General features: G+C 34.1%; 3 protein-coding genes across 4 annotated transcripts; 2 read left to right on the forward strand and 1 right to left on the reverse strand.

The window, feature by feature from the left end:
- Nucleotides 1-1,721: 1,721 nt before the first annotated feature.
- Nucleotides 1,722-4,285, forward strand: LOC106762160 (DNA-dependent metalloprotease WSS1-like). Of its 2 annotated transcripts, XR_002667954.1 has the most exons (5): nt 1,722-1,955; nt 2,044-2,239; nt 2,585-3,019; nt 3,205-3,404; nt 3,933-4,069. XR_002667954.1 is itself a non-coding variant. In XM_014645905.2 (4 exons), the coding sequence occupies exons 1-4, from the start codon at nt 1,801-1,803 to the stop codon at nt 4,119-4,121; spliced, it is 975 nt and encodes a 324-aa protein (XP_014501391.1). In that variant the 5' UTR covers nt 1,722-1,800; the 3' UTR covers nt 4,122-4,285. The 2 variants fall into 2 exon arrangements, 1 of the variants encoding a protein (XP_014501391.1); XM_014645905.2 differs by lacking the exon at nt 3,205-3,404 and having other exon boundaries at nt 3,933-4,285.
- A 3,862-nt stretch (nt 4,286-8,147) lies between these two features.
- LOC106762280 (vacuolar cation/proton exchanger 3) lies at nt 8,148-17,416 on the forward strand. Its single transcript, XM_014646095.2, has 10 exons — nt 8,148-8,791; nt 8,897-8,925; nt 9,222-9,418; nt 9,523-9,735; nt 12,005-12,136; nt 14,463-14,579; nt 14,654-14,707; nt 14,873-14,989; nt 16,020-16,116; nt 17,033-17,416. Exons 1-10 carry the CDS (start codon nt 8,454-8,456, stop codon nt 17,041-17,043), a joined length of 1,305 nt encoding a protein of 434 aa, XP_014501581.1. The 5' UTR covers nt 8,148-8,453; the 3' UTR covers nt 17,044-17,416.
- Nucleotides 17,417-18,576: 1,160 nt separating this feature from the next.
- On the reverse strand, nt 18,577-20,729 carry LOC106761921 (4-coumarate--CoA ligase 1-like). Its single transcript, XM_014645544.2, has 3 exons — nt 19,403-20,729; nt 19,056-19,269; nt 18,577-18,980 (listed from the first exon to the last, which is right to left on the reverse strand). The coding sequence occupies exons 1-3, from the start codon at nt 20,598-20,600 to the stop codon at nt 18,749-18,751; spliced, it is 1,644 nt and encodes a 547-aa protein (XP_014501030.1). The 5' UTR covers nt 20,601-20,729; the 3' UTR covers nt 18,577-18,748.
- Nucleotides 20,730-21,432: the final 703 nt, after the last annotated feature.

Here is a 21,432-nt window from a genome sequence, read left to right on the forward strand (position 1 = left end):
ATCGCTATAAATATATATTTACATATCAATATATTTATTATAAAAACAACTATATGATTTATAAATATATTTACATATCAATCCAGCCCATGGATTCAGTTTATCAGCTCCAAATTCTGTGTAACTGTAACTCGGTTTTGGCTGGAACTTGCATGGCTCCACCTCCACCACCACCTACTACCGCGTTTAATCTCTTTGTCTACATGTAATTATACTTTTTCATACGCATAACAATTTTATTAAAAAATTATATTTTTTTTCCAAAATGCATTCACTTTTATATGCCACAATACGATGTATTTCATTTTAAAACAGACTAAGGCAAAAAAAAAAAAAAAACAAACAAACGTATAATTAGAAGTTGATAATATCAACTAAATTAAAACATTAGTTTAAAAATCAAAACTGGACTTGTTTTACAGCGAAAATAAGTTAGCACTTCCTTCGTATTTTTCTTTTCTTTTCCAATTTGGTATCGTGACATTTTTCATATTTTGAAATTCTTATAATTAACAAATTTTCGATTTTAATCTTTATGCTTCGAAATTATATTTTTTAGTTTTTATATATTTTGTGTAAAAAGTCATATAAATTACTTTTAAGTATAAATATCAAAATGTAAAGTTTAAATAGTTATGTTTAGTAAATGACAAATTAGAGCTTTTGTTTTCGGGTTAGTCTATACCAAAACGAACGAGAATAATATATATATATATATATATATATATATATATATATATATATATATATATATATAACAATAATAAAAATTTATTAATAAATAATATTATCATTATCATTTTGTAATATCTCAAATAATACAACTTAATTATTGTTATAGCTATAATGTTAAAAATACTTATAATAATAATATACAAATTATTATTTAAAAAATGTAATTAAATATATTCACACAATTGTCTTTTAATTTTATCTTTCCAGTTTTTGTTTTTAACTATAAAGAACATTTTTAAACTAATACTATAATTATTTCCACTATTTATATTTAAATTTAAATCTTATCTTAAAAGATAAAATTATAATTATCTAATTTTATTTATTGAAACATTTTTTAATCAATCATATCTACCATCACAAACAAACTTTAATTTCAGATCTATTTAAATCATATCATATTTTCTTTAATTCAAACAATAGCACCGTCTCCTAAAAAAATTATCAATTCATACTCTCTCAAATTATTTGTAAATCCAAACACTTTTACTCAACTTATCCAAGTTAAATTCAAACAATAGCACCGTCTCCTAAAAAAATTATCAATTCATACTCTCTCAAATATTAACTAAAAGATTAATATTCTAGTAAATAAAAAATAATTATAAATTTTTGAATATTTCACGTAAATGTAATGTGAATTTTTATAATTTATAGATTTTTAAATGTATATTTTTTTAAATGATATTTTTTTTACTAAAATTATAATTAAATTACTTTAAAAATAATTATTATTTCTAGGATTTAATATGTTTATTTCATTTGTTCAAAATTAAAATTGAATTTTTTAAAAAATATCAATTTAATATGAATCTATAATTCGAATAATCAATTCAAAATTAATTCGCAATCCAACAATAAAAATCCGACTAAAAAATTAAATGGTGTTAGAGCTAAGAGTTTTTGTTCAAAATTTAAAATTTCAATCATTGAAATCGACGTAATTATCTATATTTAATTAATATTTGTGTTTGGAAAATGTTAGAGATAAGAGTAACAAACAAGGATCAAAAGAGCGTAAGAATTGAACGAAGCAAAGCTTAGGAGCCTTTTTCTTATGCTAGCATGGATCTTAATGATCTTAACAAAGTCTGGGAAATCAAGCCGCTAAAAAGAATCGGAGAAGATGAAGCAAGGAAGATTCTTGAAAAGGTAGCTAAGCAGGTTCAACCGATAATGCGAAAAAGGAAATGGAAAGTCAATGTTCTTTCTGAATTCTGGTACTTGAGTATTGAAATCCCTTCCTTTTACTTTTTTAAATGCTATGTTCTTGTGTTAGTATTAGTCGTCTAAAATTTTGGTGTGCAGCCCTGCCAATCCATCACTTTTAGGGTTAAATATAGGACCGGGTGCAGAAATAAAGATAAGACTGCGGAGGCCAAACTGCGATTGGGATTTCTTCCCATATGAGCAGATTCTCGATACCATGTTGCACGAGCTTTGCCATAATGAACATGGTCCCCATAATGCTCAGTTTTATAACCTTTTGGATGAAATCAGAAGGGTAATTATGTGTTGCTCTCTATCAATTTATATTTGTAGTCCCTTAGTTCTAAAATTTAGCATAAATTTATGGTTCACACAAAGTTATCCTGGTAGATAAGCACCCATTTCTTTAAGTAGTTTACCTAATTGAATATTTCATGTATCGATGAAATTTAAAAGGAAGACTCGTCAGATTACATTGCCTATATAAAAAGTGGAATCCTTATTTTCGCATGATGTGCTGATAATTGTTTATGAATATATTGTTTCTGCTGACTTGCTATCTTTGTATATATACGCACATCCTTATTGGCACTGGTCATAGATAATAAGTATTTTTAGTTCAACCCCTATTCTGCTGTAGGAATGTGAAGAACTGATGGTCAAAGGGATTAATAACACTGGGAAAGGATTTGAGCTTTATGGAAGACGTCTAGGTGGGTCCTCCCAGCAACCGCCTTTGTTATCACTTCGCCGGACTGCATTGGCAGCTGCTGAAAGCAGAGCACGTCATGGAGCTTTGCTTCCTTCAGGACCTCAGTATTTAGGTGGTGATACAAATATTAAGTCTTCTCTGAGTCCAATACAAGCTGCTGCCATGGCTGCTGAAAGGAGACTGCACGATGACAAGTGGTGTGGGTCAAAGTCTCAAAGGAGTGAGTCTCAAATAAGGGAGAATACAAGTTCTAGTGAAGCTTCTGCAAGATCTATTCAAACTTCGGCTATCCAATCTGCAACAGCCAAGGAAACATTTGAGGGAGCAAAATGGCAGTGCAACACTTGCACTTTGTTAAATAAGGTACAATTTGGTATGCTTCTATAATAATGAATTGATAGATTGTATAAAGTAGTTCTCGTTTTGATTTCATTTAATATTAAATTATGTATGTACAATGTTCTATTTCATTACTGTATTCAATCAAGAAAAACAATAATCTTATTAACTTGAAAATTTCCAATCTGTATCCGCCCATCCAACATCAGCATGCCTAGCAGAATGAAAAGGATAATTCAACAGTGCCTGGACACTAGTTTCATAAGCTCTTCAAATTTTCAAGTTGTCTTGCTGGAGGCCAAACTTGATTAATGAAATTAAAGGTCATTCTACCATATTGATGAAGTAGGTTGTTAGATGTGTACACGATGTTTTGGCATAAAGAAAACAATATATGCTGTACACAAAGGTTAGTGTCAATTTGTTTACTGATTAACCTATGTATATAGCCTGCTATTTTGATTATAGGGATGATTAGGTAAGGCTCTACCCTTTTCACCTGTGCCTTTAATTTTGAACCGGTATTTCAATCTGTATTGATCAACATGTGCCATCACTTGATTTCTATAGTCATTTTATAACTATAAGAATCTGATCAATAATGTTTAAACCTGTTCACTTGGAGAAATTGTACCTAGGCAACTATGTACCCAACTTTGAAAAGCATATTAAGTTGAGATTATCTGAAAAATGCGTGAGCTTTATAGAGGAGTTTCTATGCTTTGTAGCACCCCTGAAATTCCCAAAAACACATTGATCTAGTGTTTGTTGGTTATATTATGTTAACTCACTGCGCAGGGACTAAAATCTTTGTCTGCTGAGGTCTTTTGTGTTATTAATAATAATGCTATTATTTGGTAAATTTAAATGTGATTGGAAATATGCTCTTGCACGCATTGACTAGAATTATTTGTGGTGGTGATCTGGTGTATTGCAGCCATTAGCATTGCTATGCGAAGCCTGTGGAACAGAAATGCGGAAAGGTGTTTCCAAGTTCAAAGTTTGGTCTTGCAAATTTTGTACTCTAGAAAACGGGGTTGAGCAGGATAGATGCTTATGTTGTGGAGAATGGAGATATTCATATGGTCCATCAGTGGCCATTCGTGGGCCTTACATTGGTACCTAACCGAACCTAAGTTTACAATTGGCACCTAGCCGGACCATAGTCAATGAATCCGTGTAAGTATTTTGGTGATGTAATCACAACATTTTAGCATAATAATGCAACTACTAGTTGAAGTTTTCGTGAGAAATTAGAGAAACAAAACATAAATTTCATTCTGTCTGAAAGAGCTAAATTAAAAGGAATTAGTAAAATCAGAAGTAGCGGCTGTACTCTGTCACAGTCCTATTTATATATGGTGATTTAAACTTCATTTATAATATACAAAATAATATTATTATTTAGTTTATATTTATATTCTCTAAAAGAAGATGATTATACTTGTAAGGTCATCATTTAGTTTTAATATATTTTAGGTTATGTAAGTGTATGCCTTATCGCCCATTATCATCGATGAGAAATATTTTCTTTATTGTTTTAATGGTAGATTTTACGTATTCTGCATAAGAGTAATATAGTTCTTAGCTTCATTGTGTTTAGAGGATTCCAACCCAAAATATTATGGCCTGTTAAATTTCCTATGAATTATCCAATGAAAAGAATGTAGTTTCTTCCTGCACTTCCAAAACCTCTCCATATGAATAATATTTCTATTTTGCTCTTTTTAATTATGTAATCCGACTCTTTTATATAATCTAAAACATCACTTTTTCTTTAAAAAAAAAAATGGATTGTATAATCTGAAAGTTATATTTTATTTTAAGATTTTATAATTCAGAAAAAGATAAAAGGAAATTTTTTTTGAGGTACGGAAAGAAACTTATAAGATTTGGAAGGAGAAAGTGCCTCTAAAGAACAAGGATTTTTTTTTGCTATCATTATTATATATGTTATAATACATATATAATAATTGTAACATCTCAATAAGTATAACCAAAGCTATAATTCATTTTAGGAGTTAACATAAACAATAAAGGAGAATAGTAGTGAATAAGCATAGAGGTGAAAGAGATAGGAAAATATCATTAAAATTTAAAACTGTACAACAGGAAGATTAAATACAGTATTTACAAAATAGACTGAACGGTTTTACAAAACCAGAACCGGACGGCTAGTTAACTAAAAGAAAATAAAATAAACTAGTCTAAAGGCCGGATGGGTCTGCATAGCTTTCAGGTACGGCCTCCACAGGTTGCTCAGCCTGCACAGCATCCTCCAGAGTGTCTTCCAAAGTAGCTTTTAATGTATCCTCTGCTCACATCCCAAAAGGATGATCATTGCAATGAAGAGAATAACCGAACGGTCGGATACCGAACGACAACATAGACAAAACACAACAGAAAAGGGTAAGCTTGTGTAAATTTAATTAATCATATTCATGTATTTTAAAAATATAAACACATCTCCCAAACACAATCATAATTACAGATTATTAACACCAAAATCAACATATGCACATCTTTAGACTCTGTCTAGACGGTATGACTATGTATGCTCGCCGCTCTTTACACCCGGGTGGACCTGGTTGGGATACACTCATCAGACCGCCACCCGAGGTTAGTCCAGTGGAACCACCTCGGTATAGAAATACCCTGAGGCTAAAGGACCTCCTGCCATTCCCACGCATGAGTTACCCTTCTTTACTTGAGAAGGTGTAATCACGGAATATCAGGATAGAGTTAGAACCTGAGCCTTAGTCATGGTCATACTACACCAATCAATTATGAGACATTCCTCCATTGGAATTCCCTTACTCAGCCACATTCAATCAAGGTTCATTATCACTTCCAAATTGTAAGGATGTTAAGAAAAGTACCAAATACCAAAGACTGAATTATAATTAATAGTGACCGAACGGTTTAATCGAAATGGGAAACTGAGTACCAAGAATTTAAATAAGTGGTGAGACTGAACAACAGAAGAATGTCAAACGATTGGCCGAATGGTCCGAAAAGGAATAAGACCGTAACCCAAAGGATTGACTATAAGTGATAGTCATCCGGACGGTTTGGCAAAGAATATTATAAAACAAGTACAAATCATGGTCGAAGGTTGGTCTATGACCGGACACTTCTCAAACAGACGGAATAAGAAAGGAGAAACTCTTTAAAGAGGTAAAAGAACTTTAGTCCACAAACCGGACATTTCAATAAACAAAAGCTTACTAGACCATTCAGTCACTAAGTGACCGAACGGTTTCAAAAGAAGGAATATCCGATTTGCATATTTTACAATTTAAGTGTCAGCCTAAGGCCGAACACTTGTAAGGTCGAACGCTAGGTTTATGTCCGGCGTTCTTAAGTAACTATCAATAAAACATTTAAAGGAAACCAACTAAGTTTAATAAACACACTAGGCCGATCAGTCCGAACAGACCGAATGGAAAAAGGGAGGACCGGACGGTCCTAATGATCTTCGATCTCAGATTCATATTTTCTCTAAGTTTTATACATACTCACATCAGTGCAAAATTTATAGTTCATAATTATCATACAACTCATACAACAACATACCATATTTCAATCATAAGAAATCAAACAAACTACTTTAGATAACAAACATACATTAAATCAGGCATACATTCAAACCATACAGAGAAATTATAATTAAACTTTATAAGCTTCCCTTACCTCTAATTCCAGCTAAGACTTCGAAAGTAGGTTGGTAGCAATTATCTCTTCTAAGTTTCCCAAGGTCTAGAGTCAAATACCAAAAGTAGGTTCAGAGAAATGGTTTCATAGGTACATGCAAGCTTTAATGGTGCATGCATGCAGGAAGTGAGAAAGCTTAAGTCAATAACGAAGTCTTTGGAACTTACCGGATGCAAACTGAAACCGAACGGTTCAAGTGAAAGGGACAAGCACCAGGAGTCTTCAGACGTGATCTGAATGATGATCGGAACAGTAGATTGGTTAGGATTTTAGAGAGAAGGTTGGGAGGTTTTAGAGAGAAGGAGGAGGATTTGAGATTTTCAGAAAGTTGAGTTTGAGGAAGATGAAGATTGCATGGGAAAAGTGACGTCAGAATTTTTCATCTTACCTTAAATACTGCCTCCACCTAGCACGCTCGGCCCACTTCCAGCGTGCCACCTGACTTCCACTTCCTGAAAGTTCACAGTTCTGCTGCTGCTACACGGATCACGAAGGAAGAAAATTAAAAACTTGACAGAGTTGGTCTCCCACTTTACCAGGGAAGACCGGACGGCTGACACGTGTATCCCACTGAGGGATATTAAATGAGGTGTGACAATAATTATTTTATCTGGAAAATTCAAAATATTGTAATCACTCGGATGCACCACGATTCAAATTATAATGATTATTGTCAACACAGGAGAGAATCTTCAAGTAGGTGCCGCTTATCCATGGTGAAATGATTATCTTCAATCTTAATAATTTCGAGTATATAATTTAGTTTTATTTTAATAAAAATCTGAAGAGAAATTTAAGAGGTAAATATTAAATTTATAAATTTAGAAATATTTGTTATCCACCTTATAAACTTTCTTGAGATAATTATTTTATTTACTATTTGATTACATCTTAAACGAAGGAGAAAAATAGAACTTGTATGAACTTGTATACATTTTTTAAACACCATTTTCTAAACAACTATATAACTATATTATTTAGATAATACATTTTTTTTTTCTACAGTGCTTGTAATTCATATATTTTAAAAAACAAAATCCTGTTTAAAATTCCACCACAAGAAAATTTATTACACGTAAACAGTAATATATTAAATTAATATTTAAATATAAAATGTGAAAACAATAAAAAATTATCATCAGTTAAAATATAATTTACTGTTGATACACAGTAAATTCCATCCCTCCGTGACCTACAGTCAAAGTACAAAAGTTAGCTTTTCAGATGAATTAAGTTGATAGAAACTTCACGGTACTTGAAATATAGTTTATTTATTTATTACATTTTTGTTGGCATTTTAACGCTGTGAACAAAATGCAGATAAATATGGGTATTTGAGAAAATTTTGATATTTATTTAAGGATGAAAGACACGTGGAGGCGGGAGGAAAAACGAAAGACATTGAGATTGGACATGGAAATATATAAATAATTTTAATTTTAACGAGGAGAGAGAAAGAAAGACAGAGAGAGAGAGAGGAGATTTCGCAGAAGGTTCGGAGGTGTGACTGGTGACTTGCCAGACAGAGCGTAGTTGCCGGCCATCAAACGCGAACAGGAAATGATTTGATTTGAATGGTGTGCTATCACATCGTCGTTCTCATTTCTGAGTTTGGTCTTCTGCTGCTTCTTCCTTACTCATCGTCACATCTACATCCCTAGATTTGACCCTAAGCTGTGCAGCTCAGTTCTGTCATCCTTTCGTATCTTGCTGGATCTGTGCTATCTTCTTCTCTGCTTCGCAGATGGGTTCACTCGAGGAGAAGATAGAACGCGATCCTTTCGACAACCTTAACGAAGACGACGACCAAACTCCCTTCGCCTCTTCCCCATCCGCCTCCAAAGTCCGCCCCTTCAATTTCGAGACCACCGTTGTCGATTTACGGTCCTCCTCCGCCTTCAACATTAGACGCATCAGCAGGAGTATATATTTCGTCTTAATTAAGGCCAAGATCAACATCTTGCTTCCGTTTGGTCCTTTTGCTATTCTACTGCATTATCTCACTGGACACCAAGGATGGGTCTTCTTCTTCACGTTATTGGGTATTACTCCTTTGGCCGAACGTCTCGGTTATACCACCGAGTAAGTCTTACGCGTCTACTCAAATCTATGCTAATCTAATCCCGTTTACTTCCTCTTCTCTCTAATCTATCGCTAACATGCTCGATTTCCCAATCCTTGATCCAGGCAGCTTGCCTTCTATACGGGACCCACAGGTATAGCTCTACCTTTTATAGTAACTAGTGTTGTATATATGTCATCTAAGCTAAGGTTGCTTTTTGGTCAATAGTACAGCACGACCTAGTCTATCTTACTTGACCTTCTCACTATGTTCAATAACTAGTCATGGTTTGTGATTGATTGATGACATGAAACACTATGTTGAGAACGAGTAACGCATACCGTCAAAGTAACGCATCGTTTATTGTACTAGTTCCTTGTATGCGTGTAAGCTTGTATTGAAGTACATGGAATACGGGTGAATTGAATTGACGTCTGTTGGTCTGCGCAGTTGGGGGTCTGCTTAATGCCACATTTGGCAATGCAACTGAAATGATTATATCCATTTACGCGTTGAAAAGCAATATGATGAGGGTTGTGAAGCAATCTTTACTCGGTTCTATCCTGTCAAATATGCTTCTGGTTCTTGGCTGTGCTTTCTTTACTGGTGGCATTGCCCACTACAAAAAAGTACAGGTTTTTGACAAGGTACCTTCCATGATCTTAGTGAAAGTTAGTGCATGTAATTGTCTCTTTGCGTTTTTGTCCTTCTTCTGTTACAGACTTTACACTGTAGTTTGCCTCTGCAACAGGCAGCTGCCATTGTCAATTCTGGGTTACTCTTGATGGCTGTAATGGGAATTCTGTTTCCTGCTGTGCTTTACTTTACTCACTCAGAAGTTCATGAAGGGAAGTCAGTGTTGTCTCTATCAAGATTTAGCAGCTGCATAATGCTGGTGGCATATGCAAGCTACCTTTTCTTTCAACTTAGAAGTCAGCAAAATGTTTATACTCCAGTTAATGAGGTTAGTTCTTTTGTTGCTTTTTCTTCATGTTTATGATGTATAATTACCGTGGCATGCACCATGTGATGTGGTTGGGGTGAAGCCTATCCATGTTTTGTTTTCATTTTCTTTCTCTTTGGAGAGTAAGCCGCATAGTTGCAATTAGATATTTTGAGTTTTCAACTATTGGAGGAGATAAATGTGTTTGCCACCTGTTAGTAGTCACAACTATGGTCGATTACTTAATCATCCGGTCATTGTCGTTTTCCTGTGTTAACTGGTGTTACACATTTACCAGTCACCATTTTGCCCGTAGACCCTTGGTGGTTTAAAGATATATATATATATATATATATATATATATATATATATACACACACACACACAATAAGAAAGAAACGTGTTTTTGTTTCAACTGTCAGATTAAAGTATTTTATTTAATTAAGCATTTTACCAATAGAATAGCGAGTGGAAGATATTTTGAAAAATGAAGAACTGGGAGAGATGACTACATTGGCATGGTGTGAGGTTTAGCTCCTCAGTCAAATTTTGGTAGACTCCCGAAGACAATGGGAAACACAGCCACAACCATTATTTTGTTTCATCAAAACAGACTATGTATTTAAATCTAATTGGTGACCGAACTTCCTTTACAACTTGCTCATGCAGTGGTAGAGTTTGTATAATAAAGTCTAAAGACATTGTAAGGGTCAAATAATAAAGTTTATAATGTTTAAATTAAATGAAACTGTCATGATAATATCACTCCTTATGGGTGATTTTTAGTATTTCATTATACTATTCAAATATTAACTACTTTCTTAGTCAATTTCTTTTTATGATATTAAAATATCTTTAATTTATTATTAGCACCTTCGAAGTTTGTTTTTTAAGACTTCTATTTCTGTTTTTGCTACTGAATAGAATTTTTTGTATTTTATACAAAAGAAAATTTGTATGAATACGCAAAAAAAGTGTTGTGAAATTTTCAACAAATTTGAGGAGATAATATTTTTCTGCAAAATCTTAGCAAAGTTTGCTGAAATTTCTTGTAGAAAAAAAAAATCAGAGTTTATATGAAAAATTGCTTGAAAAACCCACGTGCAAGACATATTTACAGATTTAAGTCACATTATATAAGTTTCCTTGTATACGACGAGTATACGAAGGTTATACAAAAAATTAGTTTGATAAAGGCAAAATAACGAATAGTTTGAAAAGGTACTTATTTAATAAAATGCTTAACATGAGGAAAGTGTTATTAATGTTTAAAATAATTCATAAAGAGCTAATGCTATCAAAAGATAAAATTTAAAGTAAAATCTTAATGTAAGATTTTATATAATAATAATAATAATAACAGTTATAATAATAATAATAATCATAAACAACTTCGTTTACCTGATATTAGTGTTATGCTCTATGTTCTTTCAACGACTTAAAATCATTAATAGTCTATAAAGCAGGAATATCTCTCTTGTTCAAAGTGTTGTCTTGCAGACACGAAACACTTCTAGGTAGGTTTCCAATTAAAATTTATATTTTATTGGCTTTGACACTTGTAAGTCTACACAACAACACTTGAGCCAACACCGGTTGCCAAACCTAATGTTTTTCAAGAATATTAATTTTTTTAACTTTTACACAAGTCAACTTCAAATATAATGTGAAATAATAAAAATATTGTCTCTTCCCATTTTTTAGGCTTTTTATAATAGGAAAAAACATACAAGGTTGGTTTAAAAAAGTGAAAATACCATCAATTTAGATCTATTACTATATTATTTTGTTAGAGTCTCTCTTTGTGCACGTGTGAACGCGGTTTCCTGGTGGTATCCTATATTTTAGACTCTAGTGGTGTTAAGTGTTGATGTCCATGCAAGAGTCCCTGCTTTGTGCTTTATAGTTAATAAGTAAGAAATAGACAACTTTAACGTGTATTTGAGAATATTATGAAAATCTTATAAGTATAAGAAGTTGGGGGATGACTTCCCTGTCCAAGATCTGCTACTTTACCATGAACGTGGCTTCACATTTTTATAGATGTCAGTCTGGGTGCATTATTTTTGCATGTATTAGAAAAGGAAAAAGTTTTATATTTTTGTGTTTTCACTCCTCTGGCGGTGTTTACAATGGTTTTATTATTTCTAAAGTTGATCAGAATATTAAATCATTACATATATTTCGAAATAAAGAGGAATTTACGTGAGTAAATTGGTTCCTATTGAATGCTTTTTTCTAAATCATTCAACAGTGCATTTGCATATAATCTTTTTGCTTTATAATGTAGGAAGGAGATGATGGTGAAAATTCTGATGAGGAAGAAGAACTTGAATTAACTCAATGGGAGGCAATAGCCTGGCTTGCTATTTTGACAGCATGGATGTCTATATTGTCTGGATACCTTGTAGATACCATAGAGGTATATCTATATCATTTCAAAACTTCTTGATCATTAATTACTATGATTGCACTACCAAAGACTCTATTCTCTTGGAATCTTTAGTTTGAGCCCTTTATATATTTTTCTTAATTATGCTTTCATTTTATTTGTTGATATCTTTTGGAAAGGTGCTCTAGAACAAGAGTTTGCAAGATAGTTCCAAAAAAGAGTCTTGCTAAGCAATATAAGGTCTTGATCTTTGATGTTCATTTATAGAGCCATAAATAGAAAGTAAGTTACTAATCCAAGAATCACGTGGTGACAGCTCAAGGGTGATAAACATACGACCTTTAAGAAAAAATATTGAAGGTAATTTATAATAAAGGCATAATTTCTTCTGAAAAAGATGTTTAATAAAGTTAGAAAAATTTCTAAAGCAATCATGGGTGAATCAAAAGACTTTGAACCAATACATAATGGTTCTTGGTGGTGGAATGCGGGCAACTAGAGAAATCTAAGAAACAAAATGGAGCCTTTTAAGGTCTTACACTCTTGCAACCACTAGTACTCAATAGTGGCATGAACTAGCCACCCCTAAAAAAGGTTGTAGCAGGATAGTAGATAACTAGTTGACTTGTATTATAATTTTGATCATTGGAGATAGACATTGCAACCGAAGGGTTTGTGCTTAAGCAACTTGGTAGTATATATAAGCATTTTAGTTTTTCAGGAAAAAAGAGAGGAAAATGTCTTAGGTAAATTGGATATGTACCTTAGGTTCTAACTATATGTGATCAATGTTACAAAATGATGGAGAAATTAATGTAGATGATATCACGCAAGAGATACAACTTGGATGATTAAATTGGAATAAGATACGGAGGATTTTTTGGGATTTAAAAGGACCTACCGAGCTCAAAACAAAGTTTTAATGTATTTATACTTCAAAGTACCTTACGATAGGGAATGTTGTATCCCCTGGATCAAAATACTTGTAATCATCTTAATCAATTTTTTATCTTCAAGAACCTTAGCTTTTGGTATTAGTTGAACGATGGCAGTTGCAACAACATTATCAACATTGTACTCTGACTCTGAAAGTTGACTTGATAAGAAGAAATATGATAATCCGGACAAAGTTTTTCCAATTTAAGGATTTGTCTCCTGTATTTGCCAAAGAGATGGCCATAATTGTTGCAGCTTCCCTGACCCTTGAAAAAATATTCAATATAAATCCTGGAATTTTCAAAGAGTTTGTCTTTCTCTTCCTCATATTTGTTTTGGCCAAAGATGCTTGATTTCTCCTCAAGTGGTATTTTTTTTTTTCAAATCTCCAGCTTCATGTAAAATAGAATGCATGTCTTTTATCCTTCCATTCTGTTGGAAATCTTGTTTTCCATTTTAGTGGACATAGCTCACATCTGAAAGGGTCAAATATGATGCAACTCATGTTTTTTAAAACACAAGGAGTTATTCCTTTCTAGGATTTGTCCCATACTCAAAAAACTTTGATTTTTTTTTTCAACTTTAACAACTCCTTTTCTTTTGACATCAACAATTTTTTCATTTCCAATGTGGCTTTAAAGAATTAGGACTAATTGAGTTTTCTAAAAATGATAGCTGCTATTTCCAACAACTACATGAGCTAAGCTAGAAGTTTATATCATGAGCCACACCAACAACTACCTCTTTTTTAACACAGGCAAACTTTAACCAAACTTACAAGCAAGTGAAAAACTGCAAATTCGTTAAATGACAATCTTAATTGCCAACAAGTTTGAACCCTAAAGCATGTAATTGATGGGATGGTCTCCTTGTTATTTAATAGTTGTGACAGCCCTGGCAGGATTAGTTTCACCTTAATTTTAGCGGAAGTGACCTGGTCAAAGCCAAATATCAAATCAAAAAACAAAATCTTATTTAAACTAATAATTATTTATACTAATAATATTTAGGTCATGTGACAAACGAGCTCATCTCAACAGCTCTTAACATAGTTAAGTACTATAATACTATTTAATATAACAACTTAAAAAGTTACGGAGTAAAAGCAATGGCTTGATACTAATTAGATTGAACAAAAAAGGAATTACTTATTTTTGGAACTATGCAATGGAAACAGTGAAGTGATCAGGTCAAGTCACAAGGGATAACAACCTTCGATTCTGCTTTGAACTTTTGGTAGAAGTAAAAAGAGATATATTGCAATCCACTAATAAGATTTTAAATAGTGGTGATATATACTATATTGGCCCAATAGCCTTATTTGTACTAATCTAATTATCTGGATCAAGTGCTGTTACAAAATATCTGTTTTTCCTGTCCTTGTTGACAGACAAACGTTAATATTTCTGGTCTCTTACAGGGTGCATCTAAGTCATTAAATATGTCAATGGCTTTTATTTCTGTCATCTTGCTTCCAATTGTTGGCAACGCTGCAGAACATGCCAGTGCCATCATGTTTGCCGTAAAGGACAAGCTTGTAAGTGGCTTCCAAAGCTTACTCTTCATTCTATGAATATTGTTGATCTGTTAATGGATTCGATCACTCCTCAGGATATTACTATTGGAGTTGCCATAGGATCGTCTACACAGATATCTATGTTTGTGGTATGGCCTTGAACTGTTATTAAATGGTTATTTGGAGTATACATTTAGTGCATCTTTTCGTGAATAAACTATCCTGTTAAAAGAAATGGGCTAGAGTTTATAATGTTTTCAAAATTAGTAGATCATTGCTAAAGTTAATGATGCTTGTTTTCTTGAAAATTGCAGATCCCCTTCTGTGTGGTTATTGGATGGTGCATGGGAAAAGAAATGGACTTGAATTTTCAACTCTTTGAGACTGCCACGCTTTTTATCACCGTGTTGGTAGTTGCGTTTATGATGCAGGTATTGATTTCTTACCTGTAAATTGTGTTGGCAGTGGTTGTTATTGTTTCCCAACTTATAAGCAATTGATGGTCGGAAGCTAGATCTCTTTTAATGGTGTTTAGTCAAGCTTAAGATCCTATGTTTTAATTTATTGTAGAGTGAAATATAAAAAGTGTTAGATATATTACATTATTGATATCTTATCTTTATTTTTTGTCTTTAGTTAATTTATTATTATTCCTTATTAAATTTTGAGTTTAGTTTATATTTCTTCTATTATAAATAGAATATCCCATGTGAATATTCAACATAAGAGAAATTAATTCCATACATTATTTTCACTATATTCAAAACATTCTTAAAATCTTGTAAAACAAGTTAGATAAAAAATTTCTAAATTGAGTTGTGCAAATTGGTCTGTGAAATAATAAGTCTTAAAAGTAAAATGACTTTCTCTTCCTAAAAAGAAAAGCATATATAAAATATGTGCAAACGGCGTTCTCCAGTATAAAAATTCTTGAACCTCTCACATTTGAAGACGCATACAAGCTCAAACATATTGTTCCTCCTACATTGTGAAGACGAAACAAGTTGCCCGCGATAGAGGGGTCAACTTCTTGTTAATGACCCTTCTATATAAATCGTCCAAACAACCATACCTCCATCTTTTGAAATAAATCAAAATTATGATTTTCTTTTTTTTTGTTTTTAGTCTTTGACTATGACATCAAGTTCACGTGACACTTTTAATGATTTCATAATTGTTGAGTTGATAATTTGTTGAAGTGTTGTGTGATGACATCATCGCAGTTAGAGTTAATGACAGGGACTAAAAGAAAATTACCCTGTATAATGGGAACTGAAAATTCAATTAAATCTCAATAATATAACCTTTTATAAATGTGTCAATTTTAAGTTGACATCACAGAGAGAGAAACATATTATTGGAATCCATGTTAGGCATCAGTTTTTCATTCCATTGTATGGAATGTTATCATCACTATTATTAATGTGTTTGACAACCATTTTAATTTGTTTTTACTTGCAGGAAGGAACCTCAAATTATTTTAAAGGCTTGATGCTTGTGCTGTGCTATCTTATAGTTGCTGCCAGTTTTTTTGTACATGATGACCCTATTAAAAGTGGTGAGTTACTTGGAGTATACTGCATACTTTCGCAATAATTACATAACGAGGAAGAATATAGATGAATCTCCTCCATTTCTCTTTGCACAACAAGCTTGCTTAATTTTTTTTTTTTGACTTTATTTATTTGCCTACCTCTCTCTTCCCCTTCTCAAGATACTTATATATCTTGTTACACGATACGAACATCTGGATATTAGAACTCGGACCCTTCCAGATTCAGAACATGTCATCTCTCTAGTTAGAACATGTTATACTAAAAGTGGATTTGGCAGTTCCACATTTCTCCTGAACAGGGTTACATACTGACGAATTTGTATAATATTTTTATTTTCTGGTATGATTGTTCATTATTGCCTAATCAGTTTGAAATGATTTTGTTGAAAAGATAAAATTCTAGAATCATTCAACTAGCTAGGGGAATTTCTTTCCAAAAGCTTTGGATAAATAGAACAGCCCCCCTCCTCATCCCCCCTCACAAACAATTGTATCTTGAATTTTGCTCTGCAAGCCCGAAGTCATTGAACCCGAATAATTTAGTCACATGACACATCATGTTGTCAATTGTAGTTTGTTTATCAGGTCCATGTAATGAATTTATCTTTGCATAATATACGTTGCATTGTTCTTAATCTTTAAGATCTTGATAGAAGTAAAAGGTTGGGGCCCTCAAATTTGGTTAATACAGTGTATCCTCTGGATATGGTATTAGGATGTCCATTTTTTTGGAGTTTCACATCAATCAATTTTGACTCGATATCTAATCATGTTCGATTTGTGTAGCCATGATTTGTAGTTCTACATGAGGCTATTTGCTAATAAAAAAGTGAACCTTAGTTAGGATTATGTTTGGCTGTTTATTTGACATATATGGTTAGGGCCTGTTCTAATGCTCTGTTTGTGGAATCTGGTACAGGTAATGACTAAATATTTAGAGTAGGTGTGATACTTGTCAATGTTCCACTTTCTGTGCCAAAAACCGTAGGAAGCATGGATTTCGGAAGGGTTCAAGAAAACCTTCGACCTGCTTTCAACATGACCTGGAAACCCCTAAGTGACCACGAGCAATTTGTTGTACTGGAAATTTTCAGCCTTGTATTATATATTGAATTTTGAAAGTATGTTTCCTGTATTATTTTTCATAGTTTTAATTCATTCACCATAAAATCTTTGTAGCCTGTGGGCCTTCATATCTCCAATGAATCACGTCGAAAGTAACCAATCACTGTTAAGCTTTCTTTCATTTTCTTGTTTGCAGTGTCCTTTTGAGATTATTGAAGGGTTCATCCTTTTTTCATCAGTTTTTTAGAATTGGGTATTGGAAATTTGGAATGTGACTGTAATTCAGCGGTGAAAGTAGTTCATCCGATTCCTTCACTGAGAAAAGGATTTCTGAAGTTTCATTACCATTCTATTGACTTTTGAACTGCTTGCTTGCTTGGTGGTGGTAGTTGATGATGCTCACTCCAAAACCTAATGAACCCAATTTGAATTGGGTCACTCTTAAGTCGTTAACATGGATTTTCAGTCTAAAAGGTCATTCAAGTAAAAATAATTGTGATTTAAATTGAATTATAACTTAAATTAAGTCGTGATCTTTTTTTAGCATGATGTCGAAATAGGTTTAAGAAACGATTCCTCTTTTATAAATTAATTATAATTTTTAAGAAAGTAAAAAGTAACATTATTATATAGTATTTTAAACACAAACTAAAATAATCAAACCTGAAATCACATTCCAAATAAAACTAGACTAGGCTAGATAAAACTCCAGATAAAAATCTCATGTGTTCAAAACGATATTACTTTATCTTATAACTCCTTGGTTATCAAGTGGTGAGTTCATAATGAAGAAATTTTAAGAACCATAATTTTCTAGAACCTACTACTTTGAAAATTATTTACTGCAAATATTTGAAATATATAGTAATTAATCAAAAACATTCTTAGAAATGTTTACAAATTTTTCATGGCTATATAAATTGTTTTATTAAATATATTAAGGTAAATAATGGGTTCAAGTTTCTACAGGGAAGACACAATTACATTTTGAAGAGAATAAAAATACATTTGCATTAATAAAAACTACACGCTATATGGATTAAAACATTTGTTTATTAAATGTATGGTTAAATCATTTCTAACATTAACCTCGAAATAATTTATCTCACGGAATATAATTGCAAAATATGCAAGAATGAATTTTTACATTTTGTCTCAGGGAGGTGCAAGTGGGTTGATATTGATATATAACCAGTTATGGGACAATAATAAGCCTATCACGTGGTCGAGATATTTATAAGCGTTAGACAAAATATTAATGTCGATGATTTTTGTTCATAATTAAAATTAAAATATAGAAAACACGAGTTTATTTAAATTTCCCAACTACAAAAATAGAATATTGCTTAAAAAAATATTTTGCTATTATAAAGGGTGAAAATTGTTGAAGGAATGAAATTTATACAGAAGATAATACACTGCTGTTACAAACGAAGGTACAAGAAAATACGTAACACAGAGGATGAAGGCTCTCAATAATCGCTGTTGCTTATGTCTTGTTGAAGGTTGTTGGGAACATTGTAAAATATAAAAAAGAGAACATCGTATTGTAGGATTGGTTGAAGTTACATCATTGTGATGCAGCTGCTGGTGCTGCTAGCTTTGCTCGTAGATCCTTACGCAAGATTTTGCCTGAGGGTGACTTGGGAATTGCATCAACGAAGAATACTGTGTTTATTCTCTTGTAAAACACCACCTGTTTGGAGATGAAGTTCTTGATTTCATCCTGGGTTGTGTCGATGGAAGAATTTGATCTCACAACAAATGCCACAGGTACTTCTCCGGCCGCTTCATCCTTCATTCTGAAATTTATGATTAATTAGAAGATATTACATATGCTTAGTATAGAAGAGATTAAAGTGAGACGAGAGAGTTACGGAACGACGGCAGCGTCAGAGATGTTAGGATGAGTGAGAAGAAGGGCTTCGAGTTCAGCCGGAGCCACCTGAAACCCTTTGTATTTGATAAGTTCCTTTAACCTGTCAACGATGAATAACTCATCGTCATCGTCGATGTAACCGATGTCACCTGTGTGCAACCACCCATCTTTGTCTATCGTTCTCTCTGTAGCCTCTTTGTCGTTCAGATAACCTGATTCATTCATTCATTCATTCATTCAACTATTCATTCACCTTTTTCTTGTAACACACGACACCTCAACAACCTTAATCAATGCTCCCCCAGCTTTTCAAACTAGAAACAATGAGAGTAGGTTGGTAGGTACCTTTCATGATCTGGTCGCCTCTTATGCAGATTTCACCGGACTGGTTTCGAGGTAGGGATTGGGCGGTTTCAGGATCCACGATCTTCATCTCTGCGTTTCTCACAACGGTTCCGCATGCACCTGCTTTCACGTGCATGGGTTCTTTAGCAAAAGCTAAGGACATTGTGAGCACAGGGCCTGCCTCAGTCATACCGTAACCCTGGCCGAGTCTGGCGTTGGGGAATTTGGCCCTCACAGTGTCTTCAAGCTCTTTACCGAGAGGGGCTCCGCCGGACTTGAAGAGCCTGATGGAAGAGAGGTCGTAGTTGGCGAGATCAGGTGACTTGGCAACGGCGAGAACGATGGGTGGGACGACGGGGGCAACGGTGATTCTGTGTTTCTGAATGAGGGCGAGGAGGGCGTTGATTTCGAACTTGGGCATGAGGAGAATGGCAGCCTTGGAACGCAAGCCACAGAGAAGAACAGAGTTGAGGGAGTATATATGGAACAGGGGAAGCACGCAGAGGATGGTGTCGTCGGGATGGTAGTAGAGGTTCGGATTCTCGCCGTCCACCTGCTGAGCAATGCTCGTCACCAGCCCCTTGTGCGTCAGCATCACACCTTTCGGAAGCCCCGTTGTCCCCGACGAATACGGCAATGCCACCACATCATCCGCTCTTATCTCCACCTCATCCATCTCCCCGTCGCCCTCACACAACTCTGAGAAATGGACGTGAACGCCGTCTGCCTCCGCCACCGGACACGTGTCCACGAACACCAACTTCACCTCCTCCAGCTCCTTCACCTTTTCGTAGTAAGAGGCCTGCGTGATGAGCACCTTGGCCTTGGATGCCTTGGCTTGCTTCGCAATCTCCGCCGGGGTGAAGAAGGGGTTGGCCGCAGTGGCCACGGCGCCGCGATGAGACGCCCCGAGAAACGCAAAGACGAATTCGGGGCAGTTGGGGAGAAGGATCATGATGACCTCGCCCTGTCGCACGCCCAATCTGTGGAGGCCGGCCGCCACTTTTCGGGCGGTGGCGTCGACGTCGGAGTAGGTGTAGACTTTTCCGGTGGGGGCATTGATCAAGCAAGGGCGTGAGGCGTGGTCTGGCAAATTTTGGAAGCAGTAGGCGTGGAGGGGAAGGTTTTTGGGGATGTATATATCAGGAAGCTTGGACCTGAAAATGAAGTCCTTCCCCTGCTCTGTTTCAATGGCCATTCCTCAATTAAACCAACCTCGAAAAAACAAGACAGAAAATTTATGTTTGGCTAGGATAAGAGGAACTCGGAGCTTCCCTGGGTTCGTGATAGTTTATGTATTTGTAATGCAACAACAATAATAATAAAGGATAAGCTTTTACGGTGGTGGTGGTGGTGTTTGGTGAAGGGCAGAAATGGAAAAGAAAAAAAGTGAAGGATGATCTGATGGAGGAGAGAGGTTGGGGTTGGTGAGACAGAGCCACAACACAGACAGTGGGACCAATCAAATGAAAGCCTCTTTTTTCTTACTCCTAAAGACTTTCTGTACCTACCAACTCCTCTCTTCTCCTTCACCTACCGCTCTCACCCTTCCCACGCCATTTATTCATCTCATTCATTCACCTTCATTTTACACTCTAAACTAACAACTAATTAATGCTAATATTCCTATTATAATTATAATCAACAACAAAACAAAACCATAGTTGCTGTATTTGTACTTTCTTTTACCACAGATTATAATTAAACATTATTATTCTATAAAAACACAAATTAAACAGATGAAATAATTTCAAAGTTTTCACATTATTTATTTCCTCGGGGATGGCCAACTGCTCCTACCGAATCCATGTTTTTGGTTAACCAACCCCGTCAGTTCTATAAGAGATAAAATGGGATGCAAATATTATTCTAATCACCACAAAGTTCATGCCACATAGTTTTGACATAAATTCATTGGATTCCCGGCACCAAAAAGGAAAATTTTTCACTGTCATTTGGAGTTTTATACCTGGTTTTCAGTTGCTTTAGGATATTACTGTTGAATAATTTTCGATCAATTTTAAAATTAA

Source organism: Vigna radiata, chromosome 5 (genome assembly GCF_000741045.1).
Source record: "Vigna radiata var. radiata cultivar VC1973A chromosome 5, Vradiata_ver6, whole genome shotgun sequence".
Lineage (NCBI taxonomy): Eukaryota > Viridiplantae > Streptophyta > Magnoliopsida > Fabales > Fabaceae > Vigna > Vigna radiata.

Bases quoted from the DNA above. Each gene is read 5' to 3' on its own strand.
- LOC106762160 (XM_014645905.2), top strand. From the start codon at position 1,801: ATGGATCTTAATGATCTTAACAAAGTCTGGGAAATCAAGCCGCTAAAA. The intron at 2,240-2,584 runs GTAATTATGTGT...ATTCTGCTGTAG, and splicing joins TTTTGGATGAAATCAGAAGG to GAATGTGAAGAACTGATGGT. The intron at 3,020-3,932 runs GTACAATTTGGT...GGTGTATTGCAG, and splicing joins CTTGCACTTTGTTAAATAAG to CCATTAGCATTGCTATGCGA.
- LOC106762280 (XM_014646095.2), top strand. From the start codon at position 8,454: ATGGGTTCACTCGAGGAGAAGATAGAACGCGATCCTTTCGACAACCTT. The intron at 8,926-9,221 runs GTATAGCTCTAC...TGGTCTGCGCAG, and splicing joins CTTCTATACGGGACCCACAG to TTGGGGGTCTGCTTAATGCC. The intron at 14,990-16,019 runs GTATTGATTTCT...TTTTACTTGCAG, and splicing joins TAGTTGCGTTTATGATGCAG to GAAGGAACCTCAAATTATTT.
- LOC106761921 (XM_014645544.2), bottom strand. From the start codon at position 20,600: ATGGCCATTGAAACAGAGCAGGGGAAGGACTTCATTTTCAGGTCCAAG. The intron at 19,270-19,402 runs GTACCTACCAAC...TGAATGAATCAG, and splicing joins AGGCGACCAGATCATGAAAG to GTTATCTGAACGACAAAGAG. The intron at 18,981-19,055 runs GTAACTCTCTCG...CATAAATTTCAG, and splicing joins TCTGACGCTGCCGTCGTTCC to AATGAAGGATGAAGCGGCCG.